The sequence below is a fragment of the Coniophora puteana genome (genome assembly GCF_000271625.1).
Source record: "Coniophora puteana RWD-64-598 SS2 unplaced genomic scaffold CONPUscaffold_3, whole genome shotgun sequence".
NCBI classification, from domain to species: Eukaryota; Fungi; Basidiomycota; class Agaricomycetes; order Boletales; family Coniophoraceae; genus Coniophora; species Coniophora puteana.
In genome coordinates this window covers 1,992,818-2,006,162 of record NW_006913055.1, presented here as the reverse complement: position 1 = coordinate 2,006,162, position 13,345 = coordinate 1,992,818, and the positions used below count along the sequence as shown (strand labels likewise).

The window sequence follows — 13,345 nt, the reverse complement described above, 5'->3', positions numbered from 1 at the left end:
TACTGGTAGGAGTTGGGCTATAGGAGACCCGCGAGACGCGTCGCGACGGGTGGTACTTGACGTGACCGCGCTCGAAATTGCAATTGCCAAAGTAGTAGCGTGTCACTTCGGAGGCTTTGGACTTTCCCGTCTCATTTCCGCCAAGCCTCCCCTGTAAACAACACCAGGTCTTTCCTCCTATCCAGTCAAGCTGCCTCGCTCAAACTCTTCACCTTCGCCGCCATCCTATAGAGCTTCAGCGCCTCGAACGGAACTATCAAGGCGCCATGCTCAGGGAACTCGTGGAGGGACACGGCGACCAGGGTCGTTAAGTGTTGCAACTGTCGACAAGACAGACCAGGCGGTCCCGGATCTGAGCTCAACGTACCATGCGAGTTCGTCAGGGTAAGTTTCTTCTATCTTGCTTCAGTTTGTCACTTGCAAACCTGTTCAAATTAGCTCTGACTCGGCAAGCGACACCGTCGGGGAAGACACAGATGAAGAACTGCATGCTCGCGGACGACGCGGTTCCATGAAGCTGCTTCGGAGGGATGCCCCGAAGTCCATGCGAAAGAAAAGGCAGCGTGCATCTCTGGCCAGGTCGCCAAGTCCCATGCCTGCGAATGCTCTATACCTTGAGGGCGATCAAAACGAGAGCACATTTCGGAAACAGTCGTTCACCCGGTCACGATCTCCTCAGGTCCGTTCTTGGACGGCTTCGGCCAGCGTGCAAGGCAATGCCAGTCCCTCTTCTTTTCTCACCTCGCGACGCAAATCAGGCTTCACGCCTCGTACGCTACTCCCTGGCGTATTGACCGCACGCATACACATTCCCGTTGTGGACTACACATGGACATTTTCTATAGATGCTAGAAGTTTAGGAGAATCACTCCTGCTTCTCGGATCACTCATTTATTTGTATAAGAAACTCACCGATTTAGCCGTCATGGACTCCACATCGCTAGGTGAGCAACTTCTTACGTTCAGTGTTCTGCAGCTTCACAGAAACCACAGAAATACGTGCACTCGTCGCGGTTGCCTTAATCTACGTGTGTTGGGCACACTCATCCTTGTCTCGGAGCAAAATAGGCCCGATCCCGTCACAAATCCAAAGTACAGATGGCCACGACTCCAAACGCAGCCCAGCGGCGACCTCTAGCTCCAAGTTTACACATTTCAGCTATGTTTGGATGACTGTACCAAAGAATTATAGGTTCGTCGTCACACTTTGTAAGTTTGCATGCGTGACCTGAGATTGTGTCAGGGAATCTTCCGATGATGGCGTCTTGACCGGGATGCTACTTCCTTCTTTGATATCTCTTTCCCTGTTATATTCGTCCCTACGACGAGCAGGGCAGTCTGACGGCGACCTCTTGCCCCGCGACTGGCGGATCGAGCCACCTCATAGTCTGCAACATCCCGGATTTGAAACAGCCGTTGATGCGCTGATAGCGGCTCGCAAATCTTTGGTTGACTTTGCTACCCTGTGCACATTTATCCTTTTCTTCCAGATATGTGCTTCAGCTTGGTTTGAGCGCCGACACCGCAAGCTGAGGTTCACTCCAGAAGGGGAGCGTGGCTCGGTACCTCGGAGCGAAATGCGTCGAACATGGTATTATATCGGTTTCGCATTTACAGTATCTCTCTTGGCGATATGTGTGAAGTTTACCGCGGTGCAACATAATATCAGCTTGTGGAAACGTGCGAGCAAATATTTGATTTCTCATCCGCGCAATGTCTGACAAAGAATGACATAGATATCAGCTACTTCGATGTTGCGGTTGGTTCACTGTTCTTCCAGTTCTGCATGTACACCGCGATCCGGCTCGCCCATGGCGCTTTTACCCTGGGAGAACTCGCACTTGTATGCTTCGGTGGACTGGCTTTGGGCACTGAGTTGCTCAATTTGACAAGGTCCAGGGTACGGCCAAATTTTGCCCCCTTCCTTCGGCACTGTACTTCTTTCTTATTACAACTTCTTCTAGCTTTGGCCTGGTTCAACGCCGTTCATTAAAACCTATCGTCTCCCAAATCCGCTCCTCGTGCTCCAAATAGCACTCATTGCAGGGTCTTTTCTCACCGGCTTTTTGCTTTCTCCCCTTCTTGTCTTGTCTAGGCACATTGCACAGCGGCCCGTCCGTCGCTTACGATTCCCACAGGATAAGCAGAGGCACCGAAAGGCTCTGGCTGCTAGCTTTTATGTCGGTGCTCTCGTTGTCGTTGTTGCTCTCATCGGCTCTTGGACATGGTGGAGTCTTGGTAAACGAGATCCGTGGTTATGGACAATCTTTTGGCTTCTCGAGGGAAACAGGAAATGGAGTCGCCCGCTGTTGCTTATTTACTGGGGAGTTCTTGGTGGCTTAAGTGTGGCGGGGTGGAACAGGCAGCTTGCCCGGTCGAAGCGATACCGCCCACGAAATGCGATGGTCAACTCGGACAATGTCGTTATTCCTGTTGCAGGCAACCAGGCGCCGAAGGATTCTCCCGAGCTCCCTCCGACCACGCCACCGACCAGCGGTCTTGGGCTCACCTTCCCAAATTTGCCTGGTCTTCCCAACCTCTCGAATGGATCGCAGGTCGCGACGGATTTGCTGGATGCGGCGGACAAGCATGTGCCAACGCTGGGAATCAATGCGAGAAGGAAGTTCTTCCATGCTCTCGCTGTGGTCATGTTCCTTCCGGGCATTGCCGTCGACGTAAATTTTACCCAACTTTGATTCAATCGTTGAACTGACTCCTTTTATGTTTTTTTCCCTTTCTTACTTGAAGCCCGCCTTCTCTCACCTATCTTTCAGTGTGGCATTTGCGCTGTTTATTTTTGCAGAATATGTCAGATATTTCGCTGTATACCCTTTCGGCGCAGCGGTTCATTTATTTATGAACGAGTTCCTGGATCACAAGGATAGCGGGACGGCAATATTGAGTCACTTCTATCTCTTGACAGGTTGTGCAGGATCAGTGTGGTTGGAAGAGTGGGCCGCCAAATTATCTTCGTCCTGTAGCGTTTTGGTTTGACAACCTTGTGTAGCTCCTCCCGGCTCTCGCTTTACACTGGGATTCTAACCCTCGGGGTCGGGGATGCATTAGTATGTTTTCTTTGGCCAGATCTTCAAGCACCTTGTTGACGATCGAATGAAGGCGTCAATTGTCGGCAAGCGCATTGGACGGCATCGCTGGTCACCCAGCACATCAAAGACGATTGAGGGTAGCGCTGCATTTGTCATATCTGTCGTTGCTTGTGGCTGCCTTCTCCGCCTATGTGGGCTAATTGAGGAATTCTCGGTACGTCCTCTCTGGTGGCTGTCTGCTGGACACGAGCCTGAATACACTTGGTTAGACGATGCGGTATGCAGCGGTCATTACGATGTCGGCGGTTCTCGAAGCATTGTCGGACCAAAACGACAATCTGACACTACCGCTTTATATGTGGTGTATACTGGTAGCTGTACAAGTCTGACATCTGGATAGACGAGCTCGAGTATGATAGTACTTGGAAAGGAAATTTATCGCGGATTCAGGTGTTGTGCAACAATTTCAAATTCCCACATACAACTCTCGGGGATGCGATGAAAGAGGGGAACTTGTAAGGTACAGGTACGGTACTAAGGTGACGTCAGGCGCGTGAGAGGAAAGAGGGCTTATGTCATCAATTGAACCTGCTATGGCAAGCTTGATGTGGGTGTTGTGTGCTCCAGAGGAGTAAAGACCTCGCAGACGGTGAACCGGGTGACGAACGACAAGTGCGTTCTTGCGAGGAAAAAAGCACGCGCTCGGCGGCTACAGTTCACCAACCACCACGCTATCCACCATCCCAAACGCCGATCTACTCACTGCCTATAAGCGCTCTGCGCGGACATGATCAGCCTGAGGCGTCGCTCCCTCTCCAACCAACTCGCTTAATCAATCTACTCCGTCCCTTCGTGACGCAGGCACCGATCCCCACATCCTTCCCCAGCATCAATCCCCTGTTCATCTCGCACACCGAGACGAACACTCCAACATCAAGCTTTCTCTGGTCTTGCCATGGGTTCAGAGGGTGTCCCAGTCCCATCTAACCTAGCTAGCATGCACCACGCTTCCTCTTCCTCGACATTGCTTGCCTCCCCTTTCTCGTCGCCTGCCCCTTGCCATCCCGCCACTGCCAAGTGTGACGCTATCTTCTCCCCATCTGCACCGTCGGTGAAGCAGCAGCTCTCTGATTCCTTCTCGAACGAGTCCGAGCTTCTCTCCGATGAAGAGACTCCTCCAGCAGTCCTAGTCAACTCCAAGTCAATTAAATGCGACACTCCCCAAACTAACTCGTCAGCGCCTGACTCCAGTCTAGGTCAAATTACTCACACGAAAGCACATCCCAAATCAGCACCAGGTTAGCCTTTCTGTTTCAGTACAGCTTCCACAAACTCAGCTATGACAGTTCGGCCCGTAGATACCATCCCTCCCGTGGATGGTCCTGCACATGATGTATTACCCGCAACACCTCCCCAATTCAACGGGCGGGGCGACATTACTGACTCGGATCTTGACTGGGCAGACTTCGTTAGCGCATATGCCTCTGGCCAGTGGAACCCTCTCAAGATACCAAATCAACCCCGGACGTACAAGCCGACACAATATCAACGAAGGACCAACAACCGCGAGAGACTTCACGACAATTTCACCAGCTCGGACCAATCAACCCAGACAAAACCTATCGCAAACAGTTTCTCAGATACATCCATGATCTCCAGTCCTGCTGACTCACAAACCTCAGAAAGCCCGCCAAACAATCATGTTCGAATAGACACTACCGTGCCCAGAGGCTCTGATCACCCTGTTATAGCAGTAGACTACGCCATCCCAAACTTGGCACGCCCGCCCCTCGGGTCTCCAACTATCCCACTTAGCAGACGAAGAGGCCGAAAGTCAATGACAGATCTTCGCTCTTCGACATATGGTCAGGCTTTTCATCTACCTCTCGATCCATCGCAGAACACGGGCCTTAGTCCGGAAGCAGCTACCGCAGCAGCGACGATACGGTGGGCAGGTGTGCGAGTGAACGTCTCCCCATTAGCTTTACCATCTCCAGAACACGAATTTACCGATCCCATGCGAGGGGTGCATGCTGCAATCCCAGGCTCTCATTCTCAAGGCCATAGTCACGGCACAGACATGTCTACCTCTACTCAAGCCCGCAAATCTCGGCTCGGCAGCTTTTGGGAGGGAACACAACAAGTAGACGACGCGAGCAGCCCTCTACCTATCGCAGGATCATTACCAACCACACCTTCCAAACCCGCGACGATTGCACAGATGTTCTCCTCTCCTGAGACGAGTTCATCGCTTCCTCCTCCTGCAACTGCTCCTATAAACCACCTTCATACGCATTTCGAAGAGACTGACTATTTTAGCGGTACTCATACCCGCAGGCGGCCGGATAACGATATGGATCTCGTGCAGCCTTCGAGTCCGCTCGATCACTATCCCCCTAGATCTCAAATAGCCAATCAACTTCGCGATTTAGAACCTGTTGATGTTCCCGTACAGACAGTACCCGCATTACCTCGGCGAATATGTTTAACGAGACAGACGTCCTCGCCGTTACCCAACAAATCCCTTCCTGACAAAGGCCCGCGGAGTGAACGGTCTAATGCCGATGTTTATAGCAGCTTCAAAGCCAGCCGAGCAGCTAAAGAGGAGCAAATGTTTTCCGAGCTAGGGTATCTCGCACCTCCAAATCCCCCTGATGAACTTGAACGTCGAAGGGCGTTATACAAGTACGATTGCTTCCCGTAACACGTCTGCATCCTGATACCTTGTGATAACCTGTCGTTACAGGTTCAACATCTGGAATACTCCTCCAGACAATAACTTTGACCGGATAGCTCACCTTGTGAAACTGGTGTTCAACACGAAGGTTGTCTGCATTTCGCTCATCGACGGTACAGAACAGTACGTGGACCGTTTTGTGTAGTAATTTATTATAACCAGTAATTAGATGGTTCAAATCTCAGTGTATGTACTCTTTCACCCTTTGCAGCCCATCAAGTCAATATTCATCCTTCGCAGTCGGCCTGCCTTTCAATCGATGCGACCGACTAACGGCTTTCTGTGGCCATACGATCCTACTTAGGTGAGCTTAAGCTATACGCTTTCTTTCTTCAGCTAAATGAATACAGAAATGATGAACCGATGGTAATCTTGGATTCCATGTTGGACTGGCGCTTTGCGAGCAATGTACGCTTTCCCTTCGAATTTCAGGTGAAAACACCTTATATCTCCGCAGCCAATGGTTACGGGGGATGCTAGGATGCGCTTCTATGCTGGCGCCCCTTTACGCACTGCGGAGGGCTACAACATAGGAAGGTCAGTGGATATTGTTACAAAGTTTGCATGGGATGCCGTCACTGAAGGGACAACCATAGCCTGGCCATCTTTGATGATGAGCCTAAGATTGACTTCAGCCCTAGGCAGCGGCACACACTAAAAGAATTTGCAGTGGGTTTTCATTCTATGGATGCATCTTCAGCTGTGCTCAAAGTTATCTTCAGGTTATCGTAATGCGCGAGATGGAGCTCTGGCGAGACAAGGTTGGCCTACAAGCGTTGAAGTGTTGAACGCGCCTTTAATTCACACACACACACGCAGATTCAGTTGCGTGTGAGAGACAAGATCCAGACATCTGTACGAGCTTAATCTAACCGCCTCCTCATCATATGTCTCACATTTTAACAGATGGAGCAATTCAGTCGAGAGTGCTTGGAAATCGATCAGCGTGACAGCAACTCGAAGAAGTCGAACCTATATGATACGTCCATGGAAAAGGTCTACGAGCGTGCTGCTAAGCTGGTCAAACGCACTCTTGACGTCGAAGAAGTCATTGTCATGGACGTATCACAGTGCGAGATGATTGATACATTTAACCCCGATGCCTCAATCACCGTTTCCATGCATTACGGAGACGTCGAGCGACCTTCCGTGACAAAGACGCTCAGCCCGGACGACGCCAACAAACTAAATTCGTTCTTCAAACACAACGATGCGGGAAAGGTCTCGGAGGGTATCACGCCTGTCTGTTTCCGTCCGTTCATGCCTACGCGGATACAATACGCTTTGAGTATGTGGATTTACCGCCTCTTTTCCCTTGTCTTATGAGCGGATGTTTAGATGTTCCCGTCTTTAACGTCGATAAACGGCCATTCGCCCTGATCTGCGCGTACAATGCCTCAGACCCAGTACGGCGCTTTGTGAGTTATTTCAGCTGACACCACATACTTACAGAGGTGACGACTTTTCCCTAGCTGGAAGGACACGAATTGTCATACCTTCGCGCAATTGGTAGGTTGCTATTCTTGATTAGCTGTTCCCGGAGCCTCACCAGTCATAGGTGTAATCATTCTTTCTGCTGTTCTCAAGCGGAGAATGATGCTTGCAGACCAGTCGAAGAGTCTGTTTATCTCGAAGTAAGCTTTCCGAATGATTCAATTTTCATACCTCATTTCGTTCTCTAGTATATCGCATGAACTTCGGACGCCCCTACATGGAGTAAGCTAATGGTTTTCTGGGGGAAACATCACTTAGCGAAAACCCCAGATTTTGGCAGCCGCTGAGCTGTTAGCCGATACCCCCCTTAACCCTGGACAGTCGTCATTCCTTCATACCGTCCAAGCATGCGGTACATCACTGGTAGAAACGGTGAATCACGTCCTTGACTTCACCAAGTTGAGCGGAAATTTGAAGTCCGGTGGTGTGGACAATGTCATCAATCGCAGCATGTATGTACCGAGGTATGGCCAACTGATGGCAAGCTCACCCAGTTGCAGTGTCGACATCAGTCAGCTGGTAGAAGAGGCAGTCGACGGGTCATGGATAGGCTTCTGTGCCCGCAACTCCGCGCTGCAGACCTCCGAAATAGGGAGCGTTTACTCTCCACCGTCAAGGGATGATCGAACATTGAACATTGTCACTGCCCCAGAGACAAAGCAGCACGTTGAAGTTGTAGTTGATATTGAAAAATGCGACACTGTGAGAGAAAATCATATCTCCACAGTGATAGTAAAGCTGATGAGATTCTCCAGGGATGGACGCTCAGATGCGAGAAGGGTGGCATCAGGAGGGTATTAATGAACCTGTTCGGCAATAGCCTCAAGTTTACCACCGTGAGTTCATTTCCGGCACTGTCCCTGGTAGTTTACTTACGGTATTTAGGACGGTTACATCCAAGTTTCGCTACGTCAATTACCACCAGGAAATGAATCCGAAAGAACCGTCAAGGTTGAACTCAGCGTCATTGATACCGGGAAGGTGGGTAAATTGCTAAGCTATTGGTACCTTAGCTAATGACATCTTGTAGGGGATCAGCCAAAGTTTTCTCAAGGTAATCGCGTGTGTTATGCAACGGAAGATAGATTTAACGTCCCCGACAGAATCAGCTTTTCCAGCCATTTTCGCAAGAGAATCCCCTACAAACTGGGACAGGTCTCGGGTTAGCGATCGTCAACAGCATTGTTCGCTCTCCCAGCGTTGCTGGCAAAGTCGAAGTTGCGAGTGAAGAAAACAAAGGCACAGAGATCAAGGTCATCTTTGAAGCCGAACGTGTACCAGACATTAGCAACAAGCTTCAGGAACCGTTCGTATTCGAAGATCCCGATCAGCCACCTTCTGTTTCTCTGCTAGGTTTTAAGAAACGGGACCGCGGTACAGACCTTTTACGTTCTGTATTGATAATGTATCTGGAGTCGTGGTGGGGATTCAAGATACAACCCGAAGATGGCGAGCTAGGGTCGATTGTAGTCATCAATGAGGACCCGTCCCCAGTCTCGACTGCGACTGAGAAGAGGGACACACATCGATCGTTTATCGTCTTATCCACTTCGCGTGGAGATCCCAGAGTGATTGGCGCATGTAATGCATACGAAAACATGGGTGGATTCAGTCGCATCCTGCACAAACCTGGTGGACCGGGTAGGCTACGTTCAGTGCTGAAGCAGCTTATCCGCACTTCGCACCGTAGGCGCGCCCGGAGGTCGCCCAGCTTCGCTAGTGTCGGAGATGCACCTTCGGAGGACAGTATCTCGCTACACTCTTCGATGCTCGATGACATGCCGACCACGGCTCCTCCCACTAGACGTCCGACGAATGACTGGGTAGAGAATCCAAAATCGCCTGGTTTGGCTTTGCCTAGCCCCGCCCTGTCATCGTCTGTTTCCTCTCGTTCACCCCGCTCTGAAAGAGAGGATACCTATTTCGACCAAGAATCCAGCCATCTAACAACCAGTAATCATCTCAACAGCCCTACTGTTTCTGTAGGCCCAGGCGGAACACTCCTGAAGACATCAATAGGAGCCGCCGAATCTTCACAGAGGCGACGTAGTGTACTGGTGGTTGAAGATAACAGCATTTTGCGAAACCTCCTGTGAGTCCTGATCAGCCACTCTTAGGTTCAATCTAATCGTTCGCAGTGTGAAGTGGCTAACCAAGAAGGTAACGTACATCTCCAACATATGGGAAATGGTGATGCTAATGCACTATCATAGGGATACGACTATCGAGAGGCTGTGGACGGGCGACAAGGCGTCAACATCTACCAGGCAGAGGGCCCGTTCGAGTGAGTATGCTTTCCCGATAAAATGTCTTACTTTCTCATGCCCTCGTAGTGTCGTGCTGGTTGATTTGTCCATGCCTGTGTTGGACGGTGGGTTAATGACCTCTTGCGTCGGGGTTAACGGCATGCTCACATTGAACAGGCGTCGGTGCTACCGTTGAAATTCGCGAGTATGAAGCATCTCAACACGAAGAACAGCTTCACAGCATCATCCTCGCTTTGACCGGCATGTCCTCGCTAGAGGACAAGCGGAAGGCATTCGAAGCTGGCATGGATGGCTAGTGCGTAGGGTTCTCTTCATCACAGGTATTGTGTTGTCCTTACAAATTTTGCGACTACTACAGCCTTGTCAAACCTGTCGCATTCAAGACATTAGATGAAATGTTCACCAAGCTTGGGCTATAGTAAACCTTTTCCTGTCCAGGAGATTGATTGCACTTGCATTTTCCGGGTAGATCTACATTGTTTCATTGCTCCTACTTAAATTTCCTCCTAATGATCCACACGCACCGCACACTAATTTAATTCCAATCGCAATTCCTTGTTCTATATCGGCATCCCCTCATTGCTTGGCTCGAGTCCTGTTCCGCGATTACTTTGGGACTTTTCATCACGTCGTAACATTATGATCTGCGAGCATGTTCCCCTGGCTCACGCACACTCACTGTCTGTATACTATATCATTTCTCCTTTCTTTTGCCCCTGGAGTACTATATAAATGTGCAACGAGCGGCACACGCAACCTTGTATGGCGTATTGTTAGCTATTTCAAGAACCTCTTTCAACATAAGCTGAATGGAAGATATCCCTGAAATTTGTGGGTCAGGAGGGGATCTTCAGGCTTTTCTATTTCTAGCCTCTGATCGGTTGAGGAAAACCCTAGTCGTGTTTCAAGTTGGAACAAGAGTGCGTACGACTAGTACTAGGAGCGCAATTAGTACGCATGATACGAAGCCTCTACTAGCGAGCGTGGCGTATCTGAATCGACTTTGTCAAGCATCTGCGTTGCTGATGATCATTCCATTCAAGCTGCCCTGGCCCTGACGATCCTTCAAGGGAACTTGTCTCAGCCTATTGCCATAGCTTCCGCTTGTACAGGCACACACAGCCTCTGACGGTCATGATCTTCGTTACTTTGGCGGCGATGTCGTTGCCAGGCGTTTGGCCTGAGTCGGACTCTTCCAATCGCCGGGAGTATCCGTCTGTCAGGGGAAAGCGTCGACGCAAGCACTGTGCCAATTAGTATATGTCAACTGCATGTGCACAAATTCAGTTCGAGAAAATGTCGGTTAGGCCACTGTTCAGCGATTTGTATTGGTCTCCTGACCCCTTCGAAGTCTTGATATGCACAAGCTTCCTAATCTGAATATAGATCTCCTTGCAGTCAAATTGAGACGTCTTGCTGAAGCACGGCGTTGTATCAACTGGTGAAGTTGTATGGTGACTAGCGCCCCGTCACTTTCGATGTGCTTGGCTCGAATATCTAACGCTTTGTGAAGTTCCGTTATGTAAATTGAAGCATGTACATTTTGCTGAAGATATAGGACAAGTGTGTTGGTAGTGAATAAATACAGACAGATGCTACAGGAGTTAAAAGATAAAAGTTAGTCCCAATCCGATCATCAAGTGTTGTTGATGGGGGTCATCCAGGAGGAAGCGAAGGCGAATCGACGAGGATTCATGTAGTTTAAAGAAAATGCCGGGCGTTGGAATTGTGTTTCCTTTTGGGAGAAAGAAACCGATCTATGGGCAGATCGGCAATTCAATCCATTTTACAGCCGCTGTTGGATTATCTCGCAGCACCGACAGTTAATTGCGTCTGCGGGCATCTCCTTGGAGAGACCCTAAGCAATCCATGATCGTGCAGCCAGACCCCGCGAGACGGCCGGAAAGGCCAGGCTGAATTACGCTGCCGTCGCGACAGGCGTTGGCCCAGCATCCCCGTTCGTCGATGGGGTCGGGCTAGAGTCCCGCGACCCATTGCCTGATTGCGCCTCGCGGTGCTTGCGGAGTAGACGGTCGAGTGCCTCCTTCTGCCCACATGCAAGCTCACCGGATTGGATGCCAGAGTGGTAGACACGCAGCAACGAGTCGACGTCGTCCATTGACTGCGTACGGACATCTGCAAGTTCCTTGATCTTAGCGGTCGCATCCTTGACCTGTTACGACATACCCATCAGTTGCACGGATCTTAAACAACTTGAACGGGAAATCAGACTGTACCTCATCATCGGTGAGTGTGAGTCCGAGTTGCTCAACGCGTGACTTGACAGCATTCCACCCCGTCAAGCGGTGCCTGATAATCACATCTGTCAACTGCCAATATCAATCATTCATATAGCAGGATCGCTCACCCAATTGAGACGTAGCGAGTCAGGCCAAAATCTTCGGGCTTGAGGATCTCGTAGGTGCTGGGGTTGTTGAGGATGGCCTTGGCGTGAATGCCAGCCTTGTGCGTGAAGGCGCAGTAACCAGTGATAGGGTTCATGAAAGGGACATTGACCTCGACAGCCTCGGCAACAAGATTTTCAATTTCGCGAAGCATCTTCAAGTTGTACTTGGCCTTGACATATTCGGGGTTCGCTGCGTAAAGACAGGCAACGAGGCCACCAAGAGGGGTAATTCCAACGCGCTCGCCAATGCCCAGAACGGCTTGTACTCTATCAGAAACCTGACTATATGCGCCGTGGAAGCTACTCACAAGTGTCGATGTGGGTAGCGCCCGCCTCAAGAGCAGTGTATGCGTTGGCAATAGCCATGCCAGTATCGTTGTGGAGGTGGATCTCGATGTCACAGCCGACGACGCCACGGAGAGTGCGAACGAGCTCATAGACTTGGCGAGGGTTGGCACAGCCCACAGTATCGGCAATGCCGACACGGTTAACACCAATCTTGTCCACGGTCTGGTAGATGGAAAGAAGATCGACGAGGTCTGAGCGGAAGGAGTCCTCGGTACTGAAGCGAACTTCGATGCCCTTGGATTTGACGAAGTTGATAACCTCGATTGCGGTCTTGGTAATGTAGGTCATGTCCTTGCCATGCGAAAACTCGCGAAGGAAGGACGATGTACCAATGACGACGTCGACACCATCAACACCTAGTACGCAGAAGAAAATGAGTTCAACAGAAACATTGGAGATGGAAGAAGACGGGATGATAATGAAGGGCGGGTGCCTGACGGCAGCACTCTAGAGAGCCGAAGCGAAGCGAGATGACGTCGCGACAGGAGGGTTTACTGACCTGTTTCGACAGCGATGCGGGCATCATCCATGTGGCAGCGGATGTGGGTGAGGATCTTGGACTTGAGGCCGAGCTTGCAGATGGCTTCGCAGTCGAGACGTGACTGCTCGGACGCCGCGGGCGAAGTCAGCTCAATGTACTCAACACCGAAGGCATCAAGAGCCTTGGCGATGGCGATCTTGGTCTTGCGGTCGAAGAAGGCATTGGCAAACTGCTCGCCCTCTGGACGAAGGATCGGTGTGAGTTAGGGAAGTGAAAGTGAGAGAAAAGGAGATCATTCGTACCTCTGAGGGTGCTCTCTATGATGCTGAAGTTGGAGACGTTGTTGAGGAAGTCAGATGCGCGAGGAGCATATGGGTTGCGCAGCTGCTCTTCGCGAGGGTGGGTTTGGCCGTTGGAATGGCCGTTGGCGTGACCGTTAGCGTGACCGTTGGTGGCTGAGGGTGCCATGTCGTGGTGCTAGAGGAGAGAGAGAGGATGAGGGACGGATGGAAAAGGGTACGATGTCGGTTGATTATAAGCAAGGGGCCAAAAAATTTGGCAGGA

At 50.6% G+C, this 13,345-nt stretch overlaps 3 protein-coding genes across 3 annotated transcripts; 2 read left to right on the top strand and 1 right to left on the bottom strand.

Moving 5' to 3' along the window:
* The first annotated feature begins 155 nt into the window (after window positions 1–155).
* Window positions 156–3,489, top strand: CONPUDRAFT_119896 (uncharacterized protein). The gene is made up of 10 exons (XM_007767791.1): window positions 156–384; window positions 439–944; window positions 994–1,192; window positions 1,244–1,680; window positions 1,737–1,900; window positions 1,965–2,675; window positions 2,749–2,951; window positions 3,008–3,065; window positions 3,118–3,261; window positions 3,317–3,489. The coding sequence occupies exons 2-10, from the start codon at window positions 512–514 to the stop codon at window positions 3,434–3,436; spliced, it is 2,469 nt and encodes an 822-aa protein (XP_007765981.1). The 5' UTR covers window positions 156–384; window positions 439–511; the 3' UTR covers window positions 3,437–3,489.
* A 209-nt stretch (window positions 3,490–3,698) lies between these two features.
* CONPUDRAFT_163400 (uncharacterized protein) lies at window positions 3,699–10,301 on the top strand. The gene is made up of 26 exons (XM_007767790.1): window positions 3,699–4,345; window positions 4,394–5,732; window positions 5,794–5,907; window positions 5,954–5,970; window positions 6,025–6,088; window positions 6,135–6,192; window positions 6,242–6,321; window positions 6,381–6,453; window positions 6,507–6,545; window positions 6,604–6,639; window positions 6,691–7,072; window positions 7,123–7,202; window positions 7,257–7,293; window positions 7,343–7,418; window positions 7,467–7,500; window positions 7,549–7,730; window positions 7,779–7,980; window positions 8,034–8,114; window positions 8,164–8,259; window positions 8,309–8,332; window positions 8,382–9,370; window positions 9,417–9,438; window positions 9,492–9,562; window positions 9,612–9,649; window positions 9,702–9,840; window positions 9,904–10,301. The coding sequence occupies exons 1-26, from the start codon at window positions 4,003–4,005 to the stop codon at window positions 9,962–9,964; spliced, it is 4,677 nt and encodes a 1,558-aa protein (XP_007765980.1). The 5' UTR covers window positions 3,699–4,002; the 3' UTR covers window positions 9,965–10,301.
* A 760-nt stretch (window positions 10,302–11,061) lies between these two features.
* Window positions 11,062–13,282, bottom strand: CONPUDRAFT_80635 (homocitrate synthase). Its single transcript, XM_007767307.1, has 6 exons — window positions 13,084–13,282; window positions 12,800–13,021; window positions 12,261–12,656; window positions 11,914–12,211; window positions 11,783–11,855; window positions 11,062–11,718 (listed from the first exon to the last, which is right to left on the bottom strand). Exons 1-6 carry the CDS (start codon window positions 13,247–13,249, stop codon window positions 11,464–11,466), a joined length of 1,410 nt encoding a protein of 469 aa, XP_007765497.1. The 5' UTR covers window positions 13,250–13,282; the 3' UTR covers window positions 11,062–11,463.
* Window positions 13,283–13,345: the final 63 nt, after the last annotated feature.

Bases quoted from the DNA above. Each gene is read 5' to 3' on its own strand.
- CONPUDRAFT_119896 (XM_007767791.1), top strand. From the start codon at position 512: ATGAAGCTGCTTCGGAGGGATGCCCCGAAGTCCATGCGAAAGAAAAGG. The intron at 1,193-1,243 runs GTTCGTCGTCAC...AGATTGTGTCAG, and splicing joins ACTGTACCAAAGAATTATAG to GGAATCTTCCGATGATGGCG. The intron at 3,066-3,117 runs GTATGTTTTCTT...GATCGAATGAAG, and splicing joins TCGGGGTCGGGGATGCATTA to GCGTCAATTGTCGGCAAGCG.
- CONPUDRAFT_80635 (XM_007767307.1), bottom strand. From the start codon at position 13,249: ATGGCACCCTCAGCCACCAACGGTCACGCTAACGGTCACGCCAACGGC. The intron at 12,212-12,260 runs GTGAGTAGCTTC...ATAGAGTACAAG, and splicing joins CGCTACCCACATCGACACTT to CCGTTCTGGGCATTGGCGAG. The intron at 11,856-11,913 runs GTGAGCGATCCT...TGTGATTATCAG, and splicing joins ACTCGCTACGTCTCAATTGG to GCACCGCTTGACGGGGTGGA.
- CONPUDRAFT_163400 (XM_007767790.1), top strand. From the start codon at position 4,003: ATGGGTTCAGAGGGTGTCCCAGTCCCATCTAACCTAGCTAGCATGCAC. The intron at 7,731-7,778 runs GTATGTACCGAG...ACCCAGTTGCAG, and splicing joins AATGTCATCAATCGCAGCAT to TGTCGACATCAGTCAGCTGG. The intron at 9,439-9,491 runs GTAACGTACATC...GCACTATCATAG, and splicing joins TGAAGTGGCTAACCAAGAAG to GGATACGACTATCGAGAGGC.